This window comes from Acanthopagrus latus, chromosome 15, assembly GCF_904848185.1.
Source record: "Acanthopagrus latus isolate v.2019 chromosome 15, fAcaLat1.1, whole genome shotgun sequence".
Taxonomy (NCBI): Eukaryota; Metazoa; Chordata; class Actinopteri; order Spariformes; family Sparidae; genus Acanthopagrus; species Acanthopagrus latus.
In genome coordinates, this window is record NC_051053.1 from 21,628,985 (window position 1) to 21,656,182 (window position 27,198).

At 41.3% G+C, this 27,198-nt stretch overlaps 1 protein-coding gene across 4 annotated transcripts in view; it reads right to left on the reverse strand.

Annotated features, from left to right (window-relative positions):
• adam12 (ADAM metallopeptidase domain 12) overlaps nucleotides 1-27,198 on the reverse strand; it is a 95,592-nt gene that overhangs the window by 4,743 nt on the left and 63,651 nt on the right. For 3 of the 4 annotated variants that reach the window (XM_037123526.1, XM_037123525.1, XM_037123522.1), the window contains 10 exons: nucleotides 19,648-19,825; nucleotides 16,279-16,368; nucleotides 14,054-14,249; nucleotides 13,838-13,946; nucleotides 13,146-13,344; nucleotides 11,114-11,191; nucleotides 8,397-8,505; nucleotides 7,858-8,044; nucleotides 6,269-6,377; nucleotides 4,370-4,621 (listed from right to left, as the gene is read on the reverse strand). In XM_037123526.1, the coding sequence (XP_036979421.1) occupies nucleotides 4,370-4,621; nucleotides 6,269-6,377; nucleotides 7,858-8,044; nucleotides 8,397-8,505; nucleotides 11,114-11,191; nucleotides 13,146-13,344; nucleotides 13,838-13,946; nucleotides 14,054-14,249; nucleotides 16,279-16,368; nucleotides 19,648-19,825 (1,507 nt within the window). The remainder of the gene's footprint in view (nucleotides 1-4,369; nucleotides 4,622-6,268; nucleotides 6,378-7,857; nucleotides 8,045-8,396; nucleotides 8,506-11,113; nucleotides 11,192-13,145; nucleotides 13,345-13,837; nucleotides 13,947-14,053; nucleotides 14,250-16,278; nucleotides 16,369-19,647; nucleotides 19,826-27,198) is intronic. The other variant, XM_037123524.1, reaches the window with a different exon arrangement.

Below are 27,198 nucleotides of genomic sequence, written 5' to 3' on the forward strand. Positions count from 1 at the left end.
TGAGCAACGTCTTACTGCCCAACATCATTCATCGTCTTGAATGGGAGCAAATCCCCTCAGCCAGAGATCAGTGATCAAAAATCACACATAGGTGTTTTTTGGTCTCTACATTCTTTTGGCCTCGGAGGCTACGTGTTGTAGCAGGTTGGAATAAAAGAGGGAAATACATAAACAACATTTTCATCATTGATTTATTGGCTGTTTCTTTACTTGATCGAACCATTCATCATTTTGGTCTCAGTTTCAGCCGCCTGATCAGGTATCTTCCACTCGATTGTTTGGTCCTAAACCAAATATATGCACTGATTTATCATGTAAGACAGAGAAAACGTTGACATTTGAGTAGTTGGAACAGGAGAATTTTACTTTCATGAAAATACTGTAGTTTCATTTTTGCAGATTAAGTTATCAATAATAATAGTTTCAGCTCCATAAACACAGTCACTGATGTCACAAATTAAGCAATACAGTGATAAAACCTTATTAAAAGTCAGACTATAGTATAATAAACGTCTTCTGGAGGTGAGTAAAGAGTTATAAAACAACAAAAGAACCAATTTATTAATGCCATATAATATTCATTAGCTAAGGAGCACTGTAGTCCCCTCTTAACTGGGAATTAATTGGTTTTACAAAGTCAAAATGTGCAAAACTCGCAGCATAAAACAGCCCAAAGCTCTCCAGATGCAGCTAAAAACACAAGGTGCCCCACAGAGGTTGAAATGTTACGATGCTTTAATCAGTCTGAGCTCCGTTAACGGCACAGCAGGTCTGTTTTACTCTGAATCTGCACCACAGTCCCGTGTGGATGATGTTCTTACTTGTCAAGAGTTTGGGGGTAATAAAATGTACTCGGTGGGGGATTCCTGTGATCCAATTAGACGAATTTGTGTGAAACTAAAAGAACATTTCATTGACTTTCACATACAGTTTACCACCCACTGTGATCTTTAAGCAGACATTAATTCCCAGCAAACCAACATGTGTAAGTTATGGATAGTTTAGCGAAAAATAACTCCTCCAGAAACACAAAATGAGGCTGTTTTTCCGACGGAGGGAAACTAAGATGTAAATGGACAGATGCATCCACTCGAATGCAAGAATAATCCAGGACCCATGTGCATTCTAATGCCGCTCTTGGCAGAAAACCTCACACTGTAACTGGAGCCTTGGTGGTGTTCACATGTCTTAATTCAAAATGAAGGATTGCACTGTCCTCTGTGGCTTGAGAAAGATCTATGAGCCTTGGGCTTACAAGCACCTTTCAAAACCCACCGGAGGAACTGAAAAATGCGCGGCTGTCTGGCCAAAAACAAAGCAATTTTTCCGAGTTCCAGAAAAAGATGACATTTAGGGAAAAGGCACAGTTTTACTGCTCGGCTCTGCCTTTTCTGAGCACCTGAACAGCATTTGAGCTGATTTGCTTCACGTTTATTTGACTATGTGGGTATCTGATAGGTGTTTCTCCTATATCTGAAGAATCTCAGCTGCCACACTGTTTTTTCTTCTCACCTCATTGTAGTAAACGCAGCGGAGGATTTATTCCCCTGGAAACACCTCGGCATTAAATGACACGCAGACATAAGCTAGGCTGCGAAAAAAGTCTTTTAAAATAAGACATATTGGCACAGACAGCAGGGAACGCTGTGTCAAGTATTACAATAAGCTTGTAATACACCTTCTATCCCAGGATTGATGTTCTGCACGTCCTCGCTGGCCTGTTATTAAATCTCAACAGAATGCTCTCTCCTGTTTCTGACCTACACTGCATTTGCCGTCTCTACTTGCTCCATCTGTTTCATTACAGCCAAATGAGCTGGTAGATATTAGCAGGTAGCAGGGTTTCATTGTTTTGGCAGGCCGCTGGGCAGCCTATTTATAAAGCAAACAGTGGCCTTTCAGCTAAAGTGCATCTTTAGTTGGCACACGTTCACAACAATTAGGGGTGATGTGCTGCAATGCTGAATGTGATGCCAGTTGTTTCTGCTGCACGGTGGTTGCCAATGTAGAAAAAAAAAGTACTCTATTACAAGTTAAAGTCCTGCAGGGGCTCTATGCAACAATTTGCTGCAATTTACATATTTATCACTTTTTTATTGGTCCCTCTCAGTTGCCTGTACAAGGCTACAGACGATTTGTTTAAGCTGTTTGATGTGTCGGACTGTGGATTTCTTTGTGAAGGACTCGTCGGATTTTCCACGACAATATAAAGAATGTGAATTCACGCACATTTCTGAGTACTTCATCTCAGGGCCTCTCTCCACTCTGCTAACAGAGAGAAACAGCAGCTAACGTTGGTTTAGAAATGGAATCCGCTAAAAACAGAAACTACCAGCCTCCAACACAACTGTGAAAATGTGTTATAAGCTTATCATGTGTTTTTTAAGTAAATTATTAGTCTCAAAAGCAACTAGTAACCAAGGCTGTAAAATTTGTCACTGCTGCTGCTCACATGATTGATTAACCTTGGACGAATACAAAAATTGGCTCCCTTTGCTCCTCCCTCTAATTCCTTCATGTTCTGGCTTTACATCAGTGATTTTGTGATAATCTTCATCCAGCAGACGCAAAGTGCCAAAGCACAAAGCTAAACTCTTCCTGTTTTCAAAGCGGCGCACATCTGTCAAATATCCGCGCCTCCTGCTGTGTCTCGCAGACAGCCGACATCCAAACAGGACTGTCCGTGCTGCGCGGGTACAGGAACGTATCAGGATTTGGATCCACCACCAAATCCAGTGGACAGATGGATTTACTATCTCCACTGCGTCCAATACTGCTGGCTCGGCACAAAGCAGCGCCTTACTCAGGAGTTGGGTCAAAGGGAGGGAGACGGATTGAATTCCGCTGTCGATAGGTGGGCGAGCGAGCCGACCGCAGCGCAGGAATGCAATGAGTTCTCTCGGTATCTAACACGTCGCTGCAACCTTTAACAAACGACCACACAGGTGGATGTACATGTTTTAGATCATTAACTACAATTTGCATATATTTCACATCGCTGCAGGGCATTTTTAAAGAGTAGCGCAGGTTTCCAGATTGATTCCCTAACCCTTTCTGTTAATTTCAGTATGTCACGATAATCATGAGAAATTAGCATCTGCTTGACGTATGTAATCCATCACAGTGAGCATTTCTTCTGCCTTAGATATTGTTCAAACTATATTAATGGTAATGCCATGTGAGCAGGGACTGATTTTAAAGCTTTTCATCAGTGTGTCAAAGGAAACTGTGACATCTAAGAAATCAGTAAATCCATCATATGGCTCCATGAAGTATCCTTGAGCTTAGAATCAGTAGTTGAGTAATTAAGTGTCACGGAAATACAGATACAGATCTTAAAACCAGACGTGAGATATCAGTATGAGATGTCAGTATCTGTTTTATCAAGTCAAGAATGAAAATTCAGTCTCATCTTTTAAAGCCGACATGGATTTGAAAGTCCTCCGGCAAACTTCACCTCATGTGATCAAAGCTACCAGCATGTCCTTAAACTGGCCACAATCCACATATAGATCGGTTCCCTCGGCATCACTGTGCTATTCAGTCTGCCACTATGCTCGAATTTTTCAAGATAAATGAAGGTCGAAATTATGGTACAAAGGAAATGCATCTGCCACTGTGAAGAGCAAGAGTGAACGGACGGGCATTCACTCAATCAAAGGCGCTCCGGCGTTGTGTCAAAGTGTTCCCCGCTGATGCGAGTTCCCCCTTAGCAGCAGATCAGAAAATAACAAAACCTGCCTACATGTTGATACAGCCAGTTGTTTTACTCTGTCTTCTTCATTGCACTGAGATCAGGGTTTCCATGACAAACTGCTACTCTTGTGGCTGGTTTCTAAAACTGTCATTACAACAGTGGCACCAACAGTAATATTACAGGGGAACGCTTGTGGGTCTTTTTGTTTTCTATTTCCTCTTGAAAACGCACCATGAACGTTTCACTGCAATCAAATAATCATGTAACTTTGACAGAAGGTAAAGAAAACTGAATGTTCTCTCCGACTTGTTTCTGGAAAGTTTCAAGTTTCCGTGGGTTTATTTTTACACCTTCACGTTAAAAATGAAATAAAACGGATGTGTGCCTAGAATATGTTGTGGAAAACCAATGCAGCAAACCTGTGATATGGTTTAGAAAATGGTCAGGAGTAATGTACAGTAACATATACACAACTTGGATTTAATGGCCTATGCTATGTGCACGGTCCATTAAAGCTGTGGTCTACAAAAATAAATTCCCATTTAAAAGTATTCCAAGACTCTGTATGACAAGGCAAAGGCTACACACTGGACAATTTATGGTTTCTTGTGTCAACATGAAGTGGAGATCTGAGCGATACACAGTATTAATCAACGTTTTCATCAAACAGACCTGGTCCGCTCTGTACGACGACTGCTGGCGAGGCAGGCTGAGAAAAGGTGGCACTCGAGGCGGTGAGATGGAGGTGTGGGCAGGCAGGACCCGGTGGTGGGCTGGGAGTCGAGGCAGGGTGGGCTGACCCACGCTCAGGGACACCGGCATGGGCTGGCTGATGTGCAGCGGCTGGTAGAGGGGAAGTCTACGCAGGCTGTGAGAGTGGAAGTTGTGTGGAGGGAGAAGAGGCTCCGCGCTCAGGAATGAAGGCTGAAAAGAGGATGAGAGGATGTTTTTCACAGTAATGGCAGCAGTTATGTGTCATCTGTTATGGCAGCAGCACATAAGCCTTGTCAAAGCAGACATTTTGAGTTGTCATAGCAGGAATAGCAGGTGTTACTCATGACATTAACGATGACTCTGCTCTATTCAAGCGTTCCAGTGAGCCGTGACGGTGCGACCGGGGACCAGAATGACCGAGACCAGGGCCGTGAAACTGAAGCAGCTATGTTCAACACGTAACATTGTTATGATGTAATGAGTTTGTTTGCATTTAGCGCCTGCATCTGACAAATTCTTACAGATGTGGTGTTGCACTCAATTTCTTCATAATGTTGCTTTACATAAATGGATTAATGCATGTCCTGGTCCTGATAGCTTTTCCAAACATTTTGCACTTGTCAAGACCTCTGATTTAAAGCTTTTAAACTGGCCTCTGGGGACTTAGGATGCCCATTTCAACCCTACTTTCTGACACCTCGCAGATCCATTCATAATGCAAATAATGTACACTTTAGCAGAGAAATAAAATAATTAGTTGCAGCCCTTGTCTTGTACAGAGATATTCTGGTGTAGAGGCATAAAGTGCGCTGCAGTCACGAAGTTCTCATTAGTGCGAAATAGCTGATGTCAGAGCCAGTCATAAAACTGGAAAAACAACATTATTAGATATGACGTTGTGAAATTGTAAAAGCCAGAGTCTGACCACATGTCCTGACCAGCTGTTAGCCCTCCGCTCCAGAACAAACCAATAACACCTAAAATGGCCAGAAAGGATTTGGCTGCTGTACAACACACACGCACACACACACACACACACACACACACACACACACACACACACACACACACACACACACACACACACACATAATGCAAAGAGAGCTGCTGTGATGCTGACTGACATCTGGACATCAGCAAAGTGGTGACCATAATAAGAACGGTCAGGCTGTTCCAAAAAGTCACTCCGGTGGACTGAATACTTCTACACAAAATCTGGATGAACTTTTACACTCAATTATGATGTTAGATATGACGTTTGTATTCCGTTGCTGCAGATACAGGCGAGCACAGACACAAACACAAATCGGATCCACATACACACATACACGCACTCATGCATACAAATGCATGGAGCTTTAGTTTGTCATGCACATACAAATGATAGGTAATCTCCCTCTGTGCTTATCATTTCCAACAAACAAATCAAAGCCTGTTTTCCTCCCCCGCCTGAATCAATCAACTGTGCAGTCTCCTCATCAAAAAAAATAAATCTTTTTTTATCACAAACAAATAATAAAAGGGGCTGGAATAACAACATCCTGAGTCTCAATGAAAGTTTCTTTGCATCCTGACAGCAACTGCACCGTAATTAATATTTCTTCGAGAGACAGATAAAGTGAGGCTGAATCAATTACCCAGGATGCCGTCGTCTTGTTTAGTCAACAGGCCTGGAAGCATGACAACTCTGAACCGAGGCTCTGTCGCAGGTTAGCGAAGGGCTCTAATGGAGTGCGATTACTGAAGAATCTAATCAAACGGGCCGTCAATAAAACACACATATTCACACACACACATATGGAACATGTGTGAGCTGTTTGTTAAATGCAGTGACAGTCATATTGAAGGGGGACTCACCTTATAAATGTTGGCTGTAGAGGGTTTGGGTGGAGGCTTTCGCTGTGGAGTAGGCCTGTACATGGACTGAGTCCTGATGGGGCTGGTCGGTCTGTTGGCCTCCACAGATCTATGAACACAACAACAGCACTCAACGGTTCAGTCTGCGGGTTTTTTTAAAATCCGATTTCAGGTAGATTTAGTTTTTTGGTAGTTTCATGTATAATAACGATGTTTAACTGCAGATGAAAAGAAGATGATGATTACTGAAACTAAAGGCCTGTTTTCCCTGTTTTTGAAAAGATTACTCATGCACACAAGAATTTAATGGTCCTCAGAAGAAAAGTTCAGCAACATCTGAGTCAAATTGTGATGACCATTTGTACGCAGCCTGTTTATGTTGCCAGGCCGCTGTCAATCAACTCTGATCAAAACAGACCCACTGGCAAATTAGATGCCTTTTTCAGAGTTGGACTCTTTGCTTTTTGAGTCATGAAACATTAATGTTATGCAGAAAATACTTCAACACACAAGATTCAGGAGCTTTAAACGGCCCAAACTGTTTGCTTGATGATATATTTATACGTAGAATGACAAAGTTTAACTGAAGATGAAAAGTAAAGACTTTTGTGTTCCTCAGCTGATCATAATTGAAAATACAGGTCTGATTTCCTCCTGTTTATAAAAAAAGCACCAACATGAACAAGAACAGTTTCTGATAAACTATATAACTTGTTAAAATGGAAACATCATTTCCTTTGTAATGGCACCAATACCACATGTTCAAATCTTGTCAAATTTAATGAGCGAGGGAGTCAGAAGTTTTCCAGTCAAGCTAAATTTTAAGTGTCTGTAATTTCCAAGGAAATCTCCTGGAGAGAACTTGGTTATTTTGGTGCTAATAAAGGGGGAAACAGGAAATTCTCAGGGAAAAAAACAAGAAAACTAAGTAAATAATGCTAAATTATTCATTCACAATTACTGGAAACTTGCCTGTAGACAAGTTTCACATTGCTTTGTATGACCTACTGTGCACTGATTACGAAACTCAGGAGTGACACTGGTAATTAATTTGAAATTAAACAAAGTGAAAGTGTACCAGTTTACACAAAGGATATTTCCCCTGTAATTACACCCTAATTACCTGGCTCTTTTCATAAAACTTGTAAATTATTCAGGGAATATGACAAAAGTAAAACAAAGTGTTATCAGTCTTTTGAATTGCGGTGCGGGGTCGTCGCTTTTATTTACATTTCGATTATTGCACCTTTAAGATAAGCAGCACATTCGGCTGTTGGGAAATCAAATTAATTAACCGAGCATGAATGTTTACATGTTTTCTACACAGAACAAGCATTAACCTCTCTTGGCAAATGTTACGTTTAACCTTTAGGGTGCACCCAAGCGTAAACTTGAGTCTTAACCAACTGACTAGAGTTTATTGAAAATAAGATGTTGGAGCCAAACTGTCGGGTGTTTCTTAAAGTAAAAAGAATTTCAAATCAATGAAGAGAGAAATCATTTCAGTCTAAAACAAGTGATCAAATAATCCAATAATCTGAACTGTCACCATGACCCACATCAAACCTCACTGGCTCTTTGATTGTCACCTGAGTTTCTCCAACGTGCTCTTCTTGTTGGTGAAGAGGAGGCGCAGCAGGGTCTTCCTCTTCAGAAAGACGATCACGGTTGTTACCAGGAGGCTGATCAGGGTGACGAGGATCGACACGGTAATGACCACGCTGTCGGCTGATGCCATATATGACAACACGCACATTAATACACACACACGCACATCTACAGCACAGAACAATGAGAAGACATGACGCAAAGACCGTTACAGCGAGGCCACGGTCGGCAGCACAGTTTGTGATTCACATTCTCATTCCTGTTCTTCACTCCGAGGACTTAAATTAATTCTCCTTCTCTTGTACAACTTCTGACTGTGCTGTGTAATGTATTGCTTGGTGGAAGGGGAGTTGCTCTAGGAAAGTTACGCTCCGGTCCAAACCCACACATCAATCTAATACTGACTCTGCAAGAAAAGAGTTGTACAAGGTGCAGCTGGGGCGGCTTTGTGTTGTTGCTTATTTCTGAGTTGTCTCTCTGTCTACATGAGTGAGGATAGAGATTAAATCGTCCGCACTACCTGCCAGTCTCATTGGCCCGCTGTCGATGCTCCCACCGAAGCCAGCTTTCTCACAGAATGGAGGAGCCCAGTGTGCTTCACAGTGGCAGTTCTTCTTGTTGTTGCACACCTGCAAATAAAAAAGGTAGTTTTACTTCCTTTCTTCTGTGTCAAGAAGGATCACAAGGCATTTGTATTCCTAGAAGCTAAACACTAGATATAAATGATGCATCTCCCTCTACAAAGCCTTAATCGCCAAACAACAAGATGAAAACTGAATTGGTTTATTTTTTTATGAGTAAGCCACTCAATTCAGTTAGTCAGAGTGACTTTCGATAGAAGAGGACACTGGCTGTGTGTGTGCTAAGAGTCATAATAGATAAAACATGTGCATGGGAGAGTCCGTCTCATGATGCCTCAGGTTTCCAGAGAAGAAGTCTGATCCAGGAGGATTCCCTGGCGAGGTAACACGGTCCAGCTGTCAGTTGAAGGGAGGATGAGGAGGTGAAGGAGGTGCAGGGGGAGTTGTGCAGCTGTGGGGGATTTACATTTAGCACAGACGTACAGTCAAGTGCCTTCTCGGCCTCCAGGCCATGGATACTCCTTTGTGAAAGGTGATGGGGTTAAGAGGCACTTGAGGGCTTGGAGGGAGGTATGATTTGGGAGAGTTTTATGTTTTTGTGTGTGTGAAGGGAAATGTTACAACACCGAAGAAAATGCAATCTCCTAATAGTGTTTGTCACAAGGATATGGTTATTATCAACTGCCTCTCTTGTGTGGAATTAAAAATCAAGATGAAGATGGAACGGAAAAACAATTGTGCAGAGCCAGATTATATCCACTGTATATCATAAAAATGTCCAAGTATACGTCATATATTAAAAACATGTCATATGAATTAAATGTGATATGACACAGACAATTCCCATATCCATATATAGTGAAAGATCACACTTCACATTTTAATCTCTTTATCAAAGATGTCTGCTTGATATGGTTATATAATGTATAAAAAGGCTGAATAAAATACAAATACAGATACGAATGTATCTGACCACAGGTGCACTGCAAGATAAAGTGAGATGAGATCCAGGCAAACAATACTCTTCAAACTCTTACAGCGAAGCAGCACTATTCTTCCAGCCAGGTCTCCTAGTGTGTGATGTGTTTGAGAGAATGGCAGATATGTCTGAGGGAGAACAGATGCAGTCCAGACTTTCAATGGGAAGCCATCTCTTTATACTACAAGTCTCCTGCAAAGCACCTTGATGAGTCGGGTGCAGAGCCAGACCTCCTGGAGGAATAAACACCCTCAGCAACATCGGATTCTGCTCTGTTTACCGACGGGAGGAGAGCTGAAAAATTACTTTTTAACTTTTGGAACTTAAAACTGGATTTATCTTCACTCTTGTTTATCAACCTGACTGCAGTAATGATCTGGTCCATTGTCGGGTGTCTATGTTCTGTAATGTTGACTGGAGCTGGAGGGGAAATGTACTTTCTTCCATTAATGAAAAGTTACCTTGAGTAAACTTGTGGATTTCTCTTTGAACATAGTTCTTAAACTTTTGGGATAATGTAAGTACACAGGTCAAAATATATAATTAAGGTCTAACTGTCAGTAGACATTCTAATGCAGAGTTCTTGCATATTTTATCTTTCTCTCCTAATGAGGCACAAGTCATTATCAACTCCTCTCCAGCTCAAGGTCCCAAGTTCCTTCGGCAGTGTTTCTCTTGACCTCCTTGAGTTATTTAGGGTCTCCATTGTTTTCTCTAGCCTTGTGGCTTCCATGTTAGAGCGCTTTTTGATGAAGGTCTGGACTTTGTTGGAAGAGGATATTGTTGTTCTAAGTGTTTCTGAACAGTAGAGTGGCATTGATTTCACATTGGTGTTGAATATCCAAGGTTTGGTGTTTTAGTATTTTCTCTTTGAGCTCCAGATGAGACTCTGTGCAACAAAAGCTGCTCTAACCTTCCCAATTCAGACTTGAATATATTCATCCATCCGTCCATGTTTGACCCAAACACTTTAAAGTAAGTAGGGGAAGGTATTTAACGCCTTCTAGCTTTACTAGCTTTGCTCAGGGGTGTTTGGTCAGTTACAAATGCAAGAGTTTAAGGAATATATGCTATTTTAGCACCAAGGTTTTTATTTCTTACTTTAATTTATCACTGTGGCATGTATAACCATGATATGCAGTGACGCTCAGAGGTTACCGCAAACTGATTCGGCCCCTGGTGAGTGTTTGATTCTAAAAACCAAACAACAAAGTAAATAAAACATTAAAACACCCCCTGTTGAATTATTAAGGGAGAAAGGTGATCATTTCTTGGCAGGAAGAGCTACTTTTTTCCTCCAACACAACGCCTACTGTGGTCTCTCCCTGCAGTGCTGCATTGTGTCTTCTCTAACTGTCTAGTAAGAAGATGATGAACAACACTATACACAGACCATAAATGATGATGTTAAATGGGATTGATTTAACCTCAGTGGGACAATCAAGATTGATAATACAGAAAAGAAGCAGCAGCCCATGACTCACAGGCTCCACTGTAAATACACCATTGCTCTGCTATTGTGTGCAATTACAGGGCAGGGAGACAGGCTTACTTCTGCTAGTCAAAAAGTGACTAAATGGGTAAATACAGACTCCGCACAGGAGTGTTCCACTGATTCACAGGCTACGGTGCATAATTTAACACTAAATATTGAGCTAGTAGGCACTCTGCACTCACCCCACGTCCATTGCACTTCCTAGAGCACTCATGCACACCAAAGACACTGACATTCTGGCACTGCCGATTCAGGCACACCTATACGAGAGGAAGAGGAAAATCATCATTAAGCAAGTGCAGAAATGGAGAGCAAATAAAGATGACTACAAAAACTCAGAAGAAGTGTGTACAGCTCAGTGGCAGAGGATAATGTCTGACTTGTACTTGCACAAGGCTGAGTTGCTGATTAATGCATACTGCATGTTTTCTGCACAGATAGCAGAGTATAACTGCAGTTTTATTGTCTTTAAACTAATCTAAAGTTTAATTGGAAAACATAGAAACAATGTTAAATTAGACATTATATTTATCTTTTAATAAAATTGTGTCAATTTTCCCTTTAGTATTGAACATGGTATTGAAATTTTTCAAGGCATTGTATCGAAGTAAGAAATTCCAGTATTGTGACAAGCCCTCATCCGCCCTCACACTTCTGGCCAAATTCCAACCACGTAGGCCGAGCTCTGGCCTTTCAGACAATAAATCCACAGCTGCAGGGGGTTTGGCAAATGCAATAGCTGTGAGGGAACACCGGGGCTGTTTGCAAAGGAGTCTGGCCAGTTCAGGCCCATGTGTTATGACTTGTGTAATATTTTCAGCATGTTTTATCAACTTTATCTTATCACAATCAGACTTATTGTAAAATTGTGTGGACAATACTACCCCCTCTCTTCACAATCTTTTAGTATGAAATACATTTTCATTAGAAATGTGTGTTTTTCTCCATCATCATATAGAAAACTTTTTAAATTAATTTTTATTCCTATAATACAAGAGAAATCATCTTAACCGTACTCTTTAAAAACATAATATGGTTAGTACACCCTGAAATATGACACTGTACAGACATAGAATGCTAAAGGACATGTTGATAAACACTCACCATCATTACACGTTTTGAAAAAGGAAACTGTCATTGCATTTAATTCATAAAGTCTAATTATTGCTTTTATGAACATTGTATATATTTTTTTCCTTTTCCATGTATTTCTATTTATGTATTCAATCTATTGGATCATTGTCTACTGATTGGTTAAGTTTTATGATTACTGTGATCAAGTGTTTGTAGCATTTTTCTGAATTCTGTTATATGCTGTATATTATATTTATTATTGCTTTGTTCTGTAAGGTAGGGGTGTCTGTTGTGTAGGCCTCGTGACTTCTTGACCTCTTCTGACACGTCTCTAAATTTATGTCTTATCTAAAAATGATCTCTGGGTCTCCTCATCAGGGGATGCTGTTGTGCTGAGTATTTACTCCGACTACCTTGCTGTATATGCACCTCTTAACGACATTACACTTGGTAGCATCAGGAGAGTACAAAGGCCAGTTGACTCAGCAAATAAGTTAAGTTAGCTTCAAGCACTTTGGAAGTTTAAGCTATGGAGTTGAAGTACAGATGAACTTTAATCTGTTCACTTACTGATGTAAGTTGGTGACGCTGCCCATATGGGCCTCATATCATATGCTATCACAACCAGTTTGCCATTAATGTAGGATGGAGAACAGATCTGGAGGCAGTTAAGGAGGTAAGTGCTCCTGTTCAAAGCCAGAAGTCTCCCTGATGTCACTGGTGTGCTGAGAGAGGTTTTTAGGGGAAACACATGAGAGGAGAAAAGTCGAGAGACACACCTGATAAAATAACTGGTTTCCAGAAGAGACTTGTCCATTTGTCCAGCCCTGAGCATGATGTGTACATATGGATCACTGGATTCACTCAGAGTTAATCTTATCTGCTCTTTCCATTTGAGAGAACAGTCCCTCCCAGCTTCAGCTCTGTACTGCAGGACTATTTGCTCAGCACCCAAAGGAATATTACAGTGGGCAAGAACAGTCTGCCTTTTGGGATTGCTACAGGACATATGCTGTAGCTGCATTGTGAGGTTATAAGACAATAAACCACTCTGACAATATCGAGTCTTTAGCAATTAAGAGAAGAGGAATTAAATATGACCTTACACTCGGTCTGTACCCAGTTAAATGAAGAACTCACCATGTCGTCTCCACACTTTGTCCCAGCCAGAACCAGTCCAGGATCAGGCATGTCATCACCCAGGTAAACGTGTGTTCCCCGACACAGAATGCGCCCTCCTTCTTGTAGCGGGATGTTCGTTTCAATGGAAACAGCGTTTGTTCCGATCACTGGCCGGTTGGCTCCTCCCTGGCACTGAATTTTTCCACACTTTGCATCCCTACATACAACACACACAAAAGCGGGAACACACATGTATGCACACAAACATTAAAAAACAGATAGTAAAACACTTAATTAAAAAAAGTGTAAAACATAAAGGCCTGTCAATCACGGACTAAGATAAGTAACTGTGGAGAAAGATGAAAGGGTGCTGAAGAGCGCGGCACCGCTTCAGTCCTCCGGCCATTAAAGCAATTACATCAATTAACAAAGAGCTTGATTACAGAATTCACCCAAAGGGAGAAGATCTTTAGCACAATTAGCCAACAAGAATAGCATAAAAGGATTCATGAATACATCCTCAGAACGTAATTAGCTGCTATCTTTCTCCAATTACATTCTTCACCCATGTAAACTTTTGTTTGAAGATCACATGTCAGATTTCACACCGTAATGATGATTGCTAATGACACCACTTAAGATAATCAGTTTTCTTTTGCACAGAGATTTCTCCGCACCTCTACTGCATCGGTGCAGCTGCAGAGTCTTACCTCGCATCACATTTGGCAAAGGAGCCTTTGGAGTCTTTCCCACAATTCCCATAAGGATCCCCTGCAGAGTTGACTCGCTCAAAGCATATCCCTGGGGCAGGCTTGGCTCCTGCGCACAATGATTAACAAGAAAAATACACAAATATAATCACCAAATTAAGTGTAGGATTCCCTTATATATGTGAGAATTATGTACACAGCACAACTTTGATTTACCTGGTCCCCACAGGGTGATGCATTGTTGCTCATGATTCTGGCAGATGCCGTTGTAGCAGTAGCCTTCAACGCTGTGGCAGGCATGGCCATCATGCAGATAAACGTTGGCCGGACAGTGAGGGTTGGCACCGGTGCAGAACTCCGGCAGGTCGCAGGAGTTGCTGGACTCTCGACAAAGAGTGCCAGCTGGTTTCAGCTGTAAACACAAACAGTGCAGTAAGTTCTTTCGGATCCGCAACATTGCTGACTTCATCTGTCTGCTGAAGTCGAGGCGTTTGGGCTTTGTAAATATTCTGTTATGTCTTCCCCGAAACATGACAGGACTCTTACAGATACAGCAACAAAGCCTGGGCGTTATTGGCACCTGGTGTCCTAGAGGGAGTCCAACGAGCCACAGAATCTACAGCCAGGCTAGCTGCTCTGTGAGAGTTATTCTGGCACAGAACTACATGCAGTGCTGTAAAATGTGCCCGAGAGTCATACCTGAGTATGACTTACTAACGACGCTTGTTTATTCTTTTTTTTTTTTATTACAAATGAAAGTCACATATTTGAATGCTACTTACATAAAAGTCTTAAACTTCAACTAAATGTAGTTAAGTTCTTAGAAAAAGAGAAAATAATTTGTTCTCAATGAAGTATAATTTTGACTTGATGGTGGAACTAGAATAAGAGTTAGAAGACCACCAAAGTTAATGAAAATTCATTCAGACGGTGGCATGAATGTGAGAAACAAGACACTTAACCAGAAGCCACAACTGTAACTCTCATGGCTGTGCTGAATGAACAGAAAGGGGATCACCACAGTCCTTAGGAATCATCCTCAGTCAAACATGGGCGTCAGTGCATAAATTAATGACAATCCATGAAATAGTTGTTGCGATATTTCAGTATGGATCAAAGTGGTGGAGCAACATTGCCATCCACAGACCTACAGTATGTTGCTAGTGTGGTTAAAAATGATACAAAGGACACAAAGTGTTCTCAGTTGTTTACAGGCTGCAGCTGTGATGGGTTTTTAAATTGATTTTGCGGTTGAAAGCTAATTAATGACCACCGTGTGTGAAGGATGATCACTCTGAGTTCTCGCTGGTGGATCCCCTAACAATAATAAGCAGTTTAAATTGATTTTAGAGACCAGAGAGACGACTTTGGGTTGATTCTGATTCTGTTTGCGCACATCCTTTATGTTTGGCTCCATTCACACTAATAACACTGCATGGACCATGTTAAGAATGTACCATATTGTGATTATTACTGTTAATGAATTTCAAAGACCTGTTTATCTCGTTTGCATCACAACACAAAAGTGGACAAAAACACATTAATTGGACTGATCTGACATTATCTGAGAGGCATCTTTAAGAGAGTGCTTGGATAACTCATGTGAACTACAGTACAATGTAGTAGTTTTTCTTCACTACCATCTCTCTCTGCATCCTTAACCTTGTGCTGGCCTGGCCTTTATGTGAACTCAGGTTTGAGCCATGTTGGAAGCAGATCTGACCCTGTGAGAAGGCCGTCGTGACTTAAATGTAAAATTGCCAGCTCATTTTTATTGTCCAGAATGAGCCATTCACTCACTGTATGAACGCCTACAGCATTAGGCTGGAGCTTATATAGAACATTACGCACTGCTGTCGTCTCAATGCCATGAGGTCAAACATGGTTTCGTGTAAATCACAGGGAAGTACAAATTTGTGACAAAATGGAGGTCTGTGCAGGAAAATTTAATCATTAACCATCTTCAACAAATGTTCCTTTTCAAAGAGAGGACACATACCTGAGATACTTAGTAAGAAGATTTCCATGATAAAGCAAAAACCCCTCACAACTCAGTGGAGATTAACGCTATACAATCCAACTTGAGACCTTGTTCTCTAATGAAACCTGCCTACTGGAGGTGAAATATACAAAGTTGGAATGAACTGACCGAAGATATTACATTATATCCAAGAGCACGCTATTATAAGTCTCTTAATAACCTACCAGTGCAAATTAAAATAGTTTGAGAAAGTTTGAGGTCTTTGCACTTGAGTTTGGGAATGAAAAATGTCCGTCTCTGCAGAGAAAAGCTTTGTGCGATGTTCAGAGGAGCAGTGGAAATACAATTTAAGACCTTTTTCAGCTATGAGAACAGCAGTCAGGCATTTTAATCAGAAAATGAAGTCCAAAGAGGAAGGAGAATGCATAATACAGACCAAGGCCTGCATGATGAGTCTTACCCTGCAGTCTTCACAGCATTGTCCGTGGGCGCATACAGCGTCGCCCTTGAGGGTGCATGTGGTGGCGTTGCAGCATGGATTCATACATTCCTGATATAGGGGAAAGAAAACAAACCGTTAAACAACATGTGAACCTGATCATCGCTTGGGAGCTCCTCTGTCAGCTGGTCTCTGTCATTTCAAGACTTCCAGGTCAAGAGAGGGCACTTCCTGTCCGGGGGTTTCCAGCCTTTCTTCCCCTGACCTCAAGACCTCTAAGACATGGAGACATATTTACTGAAGCACACATGTTTTGAATTTAGGAGCTCTGGAGACCTTTGGACTTCCCGAAAGAGGAGTGTGCCTAATGCAATGACCCTTTTAACAACATTTTGAAATGTGAAGCAAAGAAGGAAGGCATTTGGGAGGGTGTGTGTTTAAATCTTCAAAATTGAAGTCAAGATTGGACAGATATCGCTGTTAACTATGAGAATATCATGGACACGAGCAGCAGTGGGATTTGAAAGCCCTTAAGAGACGACGATTGTAGACTCTTCACTGCAAGATCAGCTGGCAGCCAGCAGGGAACTGACAAGAGAGGGTGCATGAGGAGAAGTTGAAAGGGGAGTAATGCTGTAAAAGACTTCAGGGAGGTGTTGCAATATTTATCTTTTATTGGACGCCCGAACACATCAGCTTTGTTTTCCAAGTAGTGTCACGCATTGCAGAAAACAACTCCCACGTTCATTTATCTTTTCTCGACGTGGCCGCTTGTGGGGCTTCTAAGGTAATGACAAGACGTGTTGAAGGCTTGGAACTGGAGGCAACTGGATTGCTGGACGTCTAATTTTCAGTTGATGTGTGGTTTTATGAGTCTGGCTGTTTACCTCTTGGCCCTGACGTAAGCACATTGTTTAGAGAGGAGGGAAAAGGTGGCTTTAATCTCTCGGTTTAAGTGGGCTGGCAGATAAAACATGAAGGGTCTCTGTGGTGATATCATGAGGGTTATTGGAGGGGGAAATATGGCAGGGATGGAGCTGGCAAATGTAAATTAAACAGTTGGTTCGTTGGTGGTCAAACACAATGACTCCATTTAAATATTACCTAGGGTTGCTGGAGTACACAGTCATAACTGCACTTAACTAAAAAATCAAACACATTGTGTTTGACAGAAGAAGTTCACCCAAAAGTGAACATTCCATCATTATCTACTAACCTCCATATGGATAGAAAGCTTTGAATCCACAAAACATTGTTGGAGCTTCACAGCAAAAACAGCATTGTAGCATTCTCCTAAACAAATGAAGTAGAGGGGGACTTCGTGCAAAAAAAAGAAGAAAAATTGAATTAAATGGCTCCATACAGCTCATCCGGCTTAATCAAGTGTCAGGAAGCCCCGAGATCCCAAACTGATTTGAAAATTAGGATTAATTAGGGAGTTAGGGAGAATGCTGCAGTGCTGTTTTGCTGTGAAGCTCGAGAAATGTTTTGTGGACTACGAAACTTCACCTGACTTCACTGACAGCATGGAGGGAAGCAGATAGTGATTTGGTTGAACCTCTCCTTTAGGAGGTGGTTTGCCAAAATGGTAAAACATTTGTTCGCCCTCTCCAAAAGTCTTTTTCCAGAAACAATGATCCATTTGATCAGGATTAAAATACCCAAATTTGTTAGACTCCCATGCTAATGAATCACAGCAAACCTTTTTTTTTCTCTTATCCATCTTCTTCTCTCCCTTTATTTAGATCCTGTTAGCCGGCTAGTTTTTGCTGGTACTGACTGTCGCTTTCGCCAGTTACTATGACAAACATCAGCGGCAGCAGGTTATCATCAGAAGAGGTTGCTAAATATTCAGTAATCGCGACCATGAAACCAGTTTTGTTGCCTGACTTACGTGCTCATTGCGAGCAGACATTATTACTCATCAAAAAAAATCCGCCCACGAGTTCAACAAAACCAGCACCTCCTAGTTAAACTGCTGCAGTTCTCATACCACTATTTTCAGCTTATCAGCTCAAGAGCTCCGCATCAAGACCTCCTGTATTTAGAGTAAATAGCTTCTGATATCAAGGTGTAAAACTCAGCAGGCTACAGCTGTTATTCCAATCTATCCAATACATATTTAATCAACGTTTCATATCTTCTGCTGATCTCATTTTCAAGTAGTAGCCATACGTTGTGAATATTTAATAGGGCACCACTAGAATCTGCTGTGTTTCTGCTTTCTCAGCCAACAGAAGGTAGATACTGATCTGAACCTTTGAGCTTTGGTTACTTCTTAGTTTCTTACTTTATTACAAATAATAAAAGCTATATTTAATTATATTTGATTAGGATGAAGCAGATCAAGTGGGACAGTAAAAGTGTGTCAGATGTAGAGCTGAAACAACTGATCATCATAATCAGCTGCAATGTTTTATAACTGATTGAGACACTGTGGTTACAGCAAAAATGCCAGCTTCTCAAATAAGAAGATTTTTCTATCAGACTCAGTTTATATGATCACAAAATAAACATATGTTGATTGTATAAACAGGCAAATTGAAGATTTTCAATGCTCAATCAACCTCGACAGATTTTGAATAATATCTCATAATCATCCAATACACGCATCCAACAAGCGAGTCTTGCGTCAGGAAACAAAGTGTCAGAGTTGTTTGGGTGGCGCAGCCAGAGGAACCTTTCTTCAGCCTCGACCCAATTACACTTTGGTTTGTTTCCTTTGTCACCCAGTTGGACAGTGGTTTGATTAATGGGCCTTCGACAAAGACATGACATCACCACGGCGGCCTGTCATACAACTGTTCAGCACATGTGGCAGAGGAGGTGTGATGTAAATACAACACTTACAAAGGAGGCCCCGGGTGGTTTGCTGAGCTTTTAGGCTTTTTTTTTTTCACAGCAGGTTTTGATGCTTTTAAGGCGCAATAACAATGTCAATGTCAAGAGAAAGTTTAATGGGAAGGTTGTTTTGGTTCTGGGTCAATGCTTACAGGACAGTTACTATTGTTGTTTTTGGTGGGAATCAAGTTGGAAAAGTGCATGTTTGGCACTGCTGTTTACTGGTTTGAGCGGCCAGTTTATTGAATGAAAAAAGAATCTTAGAAAATCAGGCCTGTTTCTTTTGTTTTTTGGGCATTTTATATAAAAGGACCACCCTGGATTTTTTCTGAATCCCATTAACCACACTTCACTGCATCCTGATTCACCAAGGACTTAAAATATTTTTTTCCCAACCAAGTTTCTGTTCTAACTTTTGTTTATCTCACAAAAACATTTGCTTTTTTACACACTGTTACACATTCACATTGTTATAGACAGCTGCCCAGTCCAAATACTGTGCTGGAGACTGATCCACTCCACTGAAGCGAGTGAAGATGAATGGTTTACCTCTGGCTCCCCGCAGTCACACTCCTCTCCCTCCTCCACGTAGCCATTGCCACACTTCTGGCCGCCGTAGAGCACCTTGACCTCGGGCATGTTGTACAAACACATGCCAACACCTTTCTCCAGACTGGCAGCAAGGTCCTTCTTGCTGCATGTGCTGAACACTGTTGGGAATGGATACCTACAAGAAGAACAAGGAACAAGGTTGACTGGAACAGAGGAATGAGAGACATGATATTTTGCCTCAGAAAAGCGCAGAAAAAGTCCTGCATCATGTGAGTTTTGACGGTTCATAGAGCAAAATGATCTGGAAAATGGTGGACTCAATCATTCTGCTGAGCCAGAGGATAGACAGAGCTTTGTTCAATCTGTTCATTCAAGAGGCCTTTTCACACAAATTTAATGGTCTACTGACATCATATCAGCTCCGGTTCAATAGATTTGCAATCCTACTCAATACATAAGCGGCCCATCAAATGTCCAGAGAAACATTTTCTCTGGCAGCTACATTTTCAAGAGGCGTATCCTGGCTAAACTAGGACAATTTAAGCAACTGACTTGAGGGAAAAGGCAGAGGAGGGGTAGGCTGGATTTGGATGACTTGTGTGTGTCTGTGTGTGTGAGCATATGTTTGTACGTGAAACCATGATGAAATAATAAGCCTGAAACCACACGATTTCAACCACATTAATTTCACTCCCTGCTATTGTTTCCCTGAAGGGCTGACTAATGTCTAATTTACTGAGGAAAGAAATTGGACTTTGTATTGAAAAAGAGAAAAATGTTATGACTTTAAAGATGAAACTGTACAATATGCCAATAACAGCTGTGAAGCCTGGGGGAATGGTCCTCCTGCTAGAGTGAGTGTCTGCGAATCAGGAACCAGAATATAGGCAGAGACGAGGAGATTAAAAAACAGGAATAATATGTTGACAAGAAAGGAGAAAGGTAAAGAAAGGAAAACAAAAGAATGGAAAGAATGACATGATGGATCGTGGTCAGTAAATGGCAGAAATCAGAACGCTGCCCCGTGGTGGGACAGGCCCAAAACAACCACAAAGAAATGTTAAAAATTAGAGGCAGAAAGGCAAAGAAGTCATTAAATGATTGAAAATAGATGCAAAACAAGACCACATAGATACCAAACAACAACAAAGACAAAGCTAAATGACCACAAAGACACTGAAAAAGACCACAAAGTGTTGCAAAACCACAAACAGAAAGGGAAAAAGAGTCAAGGACCGCCATATGGAATGACAAAAATCCTGCTGTTTAACCAAAGGCAGGGCCAGGGGTGCAGTTAGATGTGGCACATTCCCCAAATCAGAGACAAAGTGATGCAAAAAGACCAAAAGGTAAGCTTAACCACAAATAGACAGTAGGGGAGGAATTGAATTATGGATCAGACACAAGAAAGGCAGAACTACTGCCGTTTAACCAGGAGCGGGGCCAAAGGTACGGTTAGATGTCACGCTGGGCCCAAAACAACCACAAAATGACCACAGAGAGGGTAAAAACAGGCGGCTAAAGCACAAAAAAAGTCACTAAATGACATAGAAGAGGCAGAAAGGACTACAAAGAGCAGCAAAATGAGCCCAAAGAGATGTCAAACACCAACAACAAAGAGATATAGACGAAAGTGACGGAGTGACATTTTCACAACTGCCCCTCTGCTTAACCACCTCTAAAGCCTGTGTCCTCTTTCGACCTCTGGCACTACGAAACACAAGTGAATACTATACATACACAGAGTAAAACCAAGCCTCGACCCCATGCTTCATGCCAGCTAACAACAACTTACAACAGCCCACACTAAAGGACTGACAAAGAAAAGCGGGCTTCAGGGTGTAAAATGAGTATCTCAAAGCTCACAGTCGCAGCAGGACACAGTCTATATTCAGAGAGAGGATGTGGCAGGCAGCAATGGCGAGCAGAGAGGATTGGCAGACATGGCACAGACAGAGGCAGCTGGCATCGGATGCTTGAAAAGCTTGACTTCAGACAGAGACATGTCAAACACGTACTTATGCAGCGATAGACTGACTGAGGTCTTCAGATGCAGCGGGGTGTGGAGACTGTCTGCAAGGCTTGCTGCTTGACAGGGCACATTTGTTAAAAAAAAAAAAAAAAAAGTCAACATTACACAGAATATGTTTGTGGAGCCGAGTGCTGGATAGAGGTGTTTGTGTGTGTGTGTGTGTGTGTGTGTGTGTGTGTGTGGTTGAGAGAAGGGGATGATGCTTTGCCTTTGCCTAAGGGGGATTTGGCTGCTGCAGCGGCATGGATATTCCACTGCTCTTAGCTGACTATAGTGAAGCTCCTCCTGAGGGGACTGGACATCGCAGTAGAGGCATTCAGTGTGAAAAGAAATCAGCTTTTTATTTCTAAAACAAACAAACCCAGAAAAAAAAACCCCTCCTCTTCTAACGGTCACCCTTGGGTGAAACAACTGCTTCCAATTCATTCAGAACGGCCACCTTTGAGTGTCGGCTGCTTTCATCTCTCACTGACCAAGAGCCAATCTGCCTGTGTCTGTCTGCCCTCGTCTGCTCCCAGATCCACTTGTTAAAGTCTTTTTTTACCACCATAACACATAAACAGAGTGTGGAGACCTTAACACACACACACACAAAAAACAAAACAGGATAGATAAACTGTCCAGACCAAAGCCTGCGTAAATAGCATGGGCTGCCGCTGATAACAGAACACAGACATGCTTTGGGATCTGCATTAAGGAGGTTGGAATGCACATGAGGGGTAAACACAGTCTGTTCTCAATAAAATGGCAGTAATGGTAAATGTTCCTCACTGAGGTAAATCTGATTTCTTTGGACCAAATTAGAGCCACATGGAGTGTATTAGCGAGATCTGGCGGATGCATGTATGACAAAAACAACATCAATTCAGCTCTGAGTTGCATCACCGTGTATACAGCCACACTTTGTTCCAGGCATAGGCAGAAATGAGTTTACTGTATGTTGGTAACAATTCACAATAACTGTTCTTAATAAATGATACATTTAGTTAAATTAAGTAAATTAGTTTATTCTCAAGCCAGAATAGACCCCGTATACTTTTGGTGCGGAGTTGGATAAAATGACAGATCCAGGAACATTTTATCACTTTCTTTAACATTGCGAGCATTTCAAGGTGACTAGTGGAGACTTGGCTCAGGTGATATTTTTGGAAATGTGTAAATTCAATTACTCGTTTATTAATTAGGTCCAAGTTAAAAGTAGTATTGTGCTGGATTATACATGACTGAGGCGTGTTTCTACTTTTTTGTCCTCCCTCCTGAGAATATGACTGATAACTCTGTATATAATGCAGTTGAGCTCAACACAGCCTTCAGTGCTTAAACATTTAATTAACAACTATTTGACAGTGTCAGAAAACATAATGTACATTACAGGCCCCAACATAAAAGTGAAAGTGTGGCAGAACAGTTGTGTTCGAGGGCATTATATCTGTCAAATTTGAGTGAAACTGACTCATAAAAACAAAGGTAACGCAACTTTACTGAGTGGATTTTGAATAGGTGAAATTACCTTTATAGCCAATCAAACACAGCTCTCTAAAAGTGAGCAATTAAGATGTGCTCTGTCATTTGTAGGCTTCATGATTTAATATAGAGAGCACCTCAAGCAGTCATAGCAGGAGCCAAAAAAAAAAACCCCTCCTAAATGGTCTGCTGTCGACTGATGTCCAATATGGCCATTGACTGTGTATGAACAGGGCTTTGATAATTGAGCTACTAATTTGCAGCTGACGTCCCTCGAGTTAACAGGTGCTGACTCCATCCTGGCAACAGATGCAGTGTCAGCCTCACGGAGTGTCAAGAGATGCTTGGAGAATATCTAACTTCTCCACCACCTAATACCAGGTGCAGTTGTTAATGGGAATGAGCCGAAACACCAAAGGAGTTTACTGTCCGGACGCGGATGAGCACAAATGCATCATGAAGGACAGAATATGCTGTGGTGCTTTCAAAGTGCCTTTGTGCCATCAGCTGAACGTCTGTAGCTTTCAGAGGGAGGGTTGAAACTAGTTTATACGAACAAGGAAAGACAACATTACATTACTGTTCACTCTGTGTGACATGCAGACGCTGACGGTGGACGTATGGAGAATGTTTGAGTACAACTTATTTCTCAATAACATTAAATATCTATGACTTACTGAGCAACAATCAAAGATAATGTTGTAGAAAAAACATCAGCATGTATTATCTTCAAACCAGCGTGGAGACGCCAGAGAAAAGAAAAACAAATGAAAAGACATACAGTCAACAATTCACAAATCACAGTTCACCCGCAGAAAGAATCACTATAAATCTGCATTATATAACGTAGGAACAGCTCAAATGTAAAGATGTCGGTCTGCAGTAGACCCACACTGAAGCTGTGTATTATCACAGCTGAGACCACACGACTGCTCTGCTGTCCAGGAAATTATCCGAGCAGAGAGTGTAGGTTTCCCTGGATAATATTAGCACAAAGCTCCGCACCCTCTCCAGGTGTAGTCTGCTGAGGTGGAACTAATTTGTCTGTGCACAACAGTGTTACACAGAACTGTAACTAGTCAGCTAATTTCTGTCTGTGTGCAATGTCTGATTCACATTGTGAATAGCACACACTATTAAAAGATAATCCCATCAACGTTATACAGTCTGACACGTCTGTGAAACCGACTGTCAAGCGTATGCTCAGATAGTGAAGCTGCCATCACAGAGAGGGAAGAAAACATCCATTGTTATTGACTCTGCGCCTTTATTGACAGTGCCTAATCTATGAGAAATCAAACACAGCATTTCAACTGCTGCCATTTTCATTAAGCAATGTTTTTAAGGGGCAGAAAAAACAGATATTTAAACCCTCCCGTGTCTGTTGATTTTCAGTGAGGGGGGGACTGGGCTTAAGGTGCCCTGTGGAGTTTGTTTTCATTCGGTGTTACTCACCAAAAGGCACTGAGAGCAAATTTCAGCTCAAACAAATCTATTGAATGTATTTCCTTCCTTGTAAAATACATTCAACTTGTGTACTAGCCTAAAGTCGTCTCCTTTGTCTTTATTGGCACACTGCAGCATATCTTGGCACGTTACCCCCACATGAAGCCTGCTGAGTAGCTTGAAATACACTGGCAAAAATATGTAATGAACGCGTAACAGGTAGAGATGCACCAAGCCACTAAATAGAGACCAGAATCTGCTGGTTTTCAGTCAATCAGTGTCAGATATATCAGCTTCTGTGCCAGTCAAATTTACACACATGCCGCTCGCCCCTCAACTGGGGCCGCCAGCCTGAAGTGAAAGAAAGAAACTAAATATTTACCTAATTTATGTGCACTCACTTCATTTTAGCTCAGCATGACAGTCTTGCTGTCATTCTGTTTTCAAAATAAGTCCCAGGTGTTTGTGTAAACTGCATAAATACTGATCGGGGTGATTTGAATTCACTTACACAGACATTTCAAGGAAACACCTCTGACTTTATGAATTATTGTGCATAGAAAGATAATTAGAAGCAGCTGAAATCACAATCGGCAGGTCAGGACACACCGCAGAAAAACAGCTTTATAATTGAAAAAAATCTACAAAGATGTTGCAAACCAATAAATACATCACTCTGTTTAACCACCTGTTGACTGAGCTGCGTATACATTCATGGTTATAACTGTGGCCCTTATTTCTCATATATAATGGACAATAAGTATAACTTGGCAGTAAAAAAACTTTAAAGGGGATGTTGAGGAAAGTAGAATTGTAAGCAGGAAAACAGCTTGCAGCCTCACAGCAAGCTACCACCGACTGCTACTATAAACCAGTGAGTCTCCTTTTATATTTTCTGATGACACATACCATCTTGCTCAGGTAAGTACAGGGTGAGCTGGACTGAAACAAAGCTTTCAAAGAATACATAACATCAAACAAAAGCATGAAATGATGTTTTTTTGGTTGCTGCTCACTATAACTGTACATTTATCTTCAAGCAAACGTGTGCGCACATAATGTGCATCTGCTGCAGAACAGTTTTATCCTTCCTTACCTGACTTAACAGTGTTCAGTCACACGATGCTTAGATGACCCAATGAGGAGCACATGTTTTCACTTGTGTTTCTATTAAGTTGGGAGACTCATGAGAGACAGATATGAAAAAGGTCGGTCAAATTCAAAGTACATGTCTTACACTTGGTTCAAGCTCCAGAAACTTTGAATCCTACATTTTACCCTATAAAAGAAAAACTCTAACTTAAAGCCATTTCATAAAAAAATGGACACAGGGGTAACTTGTCTGAACCCTAGCTTTGGTATTTTGAACAAACTGGAAGCAAAGTTTTCATTTCCTTGGCAAGCTGTCAAATAATGTCCTTGAGCAATCTATATGGCTGGAGACAAAAGCAAGGATGAAAACTTGTGAATCACTGAATGAAAGACATTATCTGATCTCGGCAATACTCCTGATTGAAATGATAGCTAGACTGGTGATAGTGCTTAAATATGTTGTTTGAATCAGTGATTACTCCCAGATTTGTGGCCTTTAGGGTGAACAGCAAATCCTGAGAAGATAAAGTCTAAGTTACACAAATCCTCTACCGTGGTGCCCTAACAACATCACTTTAGTGTTATAGTTGTTCATCATTAGGAAGTTGCTGGACGTCATGGTAGAGAAAGGTAAAGGAGTTGCAAAATCCCAAGAACATGCAAGATCACAAGATTGGGAATCCATCTTGCCAGACTTCAAGTTATGTGCTTGTGCCAATCAGCGTCCTGTAAGGAACTACTGGCACTTGCAGGTGTGATTTAGGTGTGACGACCGCGAAGGTGACAACAGCCAGAAACGACTGCTTAAAAAACAACAATGATGGAGAGTAAGTCTTCTTGAACAGTGAAGAAGAGCAGTGAAGACTTTTTCTGGATGTAAAAAAATGCTGTTCTCCTGACTTGCTATCCTATGACATCACATGGTTCAGTGATCTTATTGGTTAATAACAGAAGGACGGTTCATCCCATACATTTTTTATTTTTGCATTTAACCCATCCTAGGGATTGGTCACACGGGGGCTTTGAAGGGCTTGTCTATTTGTGGACTCTGTGACTGACATGAAGCTGTCTCTGCTGCTCTCTAAGCTGCTCAACAGACTGACATGCATTTAGTCTGCACTAAGCAGGAGAGACATGTCTGACCTTTTGGGAAATGTTAGGCGGCAACGCTGGCAGAAGCCTATGGTGATTAAATATCAGGAAAAAAAGCAGAACACAAGCTCAATTTATTGCAAACATTTACCCACCAGAAACCTAACTAGCTCGCTCCCTCCTCTCCTCGGCAGAATGTCTTCAGATAATGACATTCTGCACCTTCTCACCTCACTTGCACTCTGTCATTTCGACAAGAAAATAACAAGAGTCGCAGCTACCTCATATTGTGTTGACAAAAAATTCACCTCTTGGCCTCAAAGTCCAGCCACAGCAACCTGCTGGGCTTCATCTTTCTACACATATAGACATATTAAAGCGCTTCTGAGTATTCTCCCCACATTCATATGATGCAACTCTGA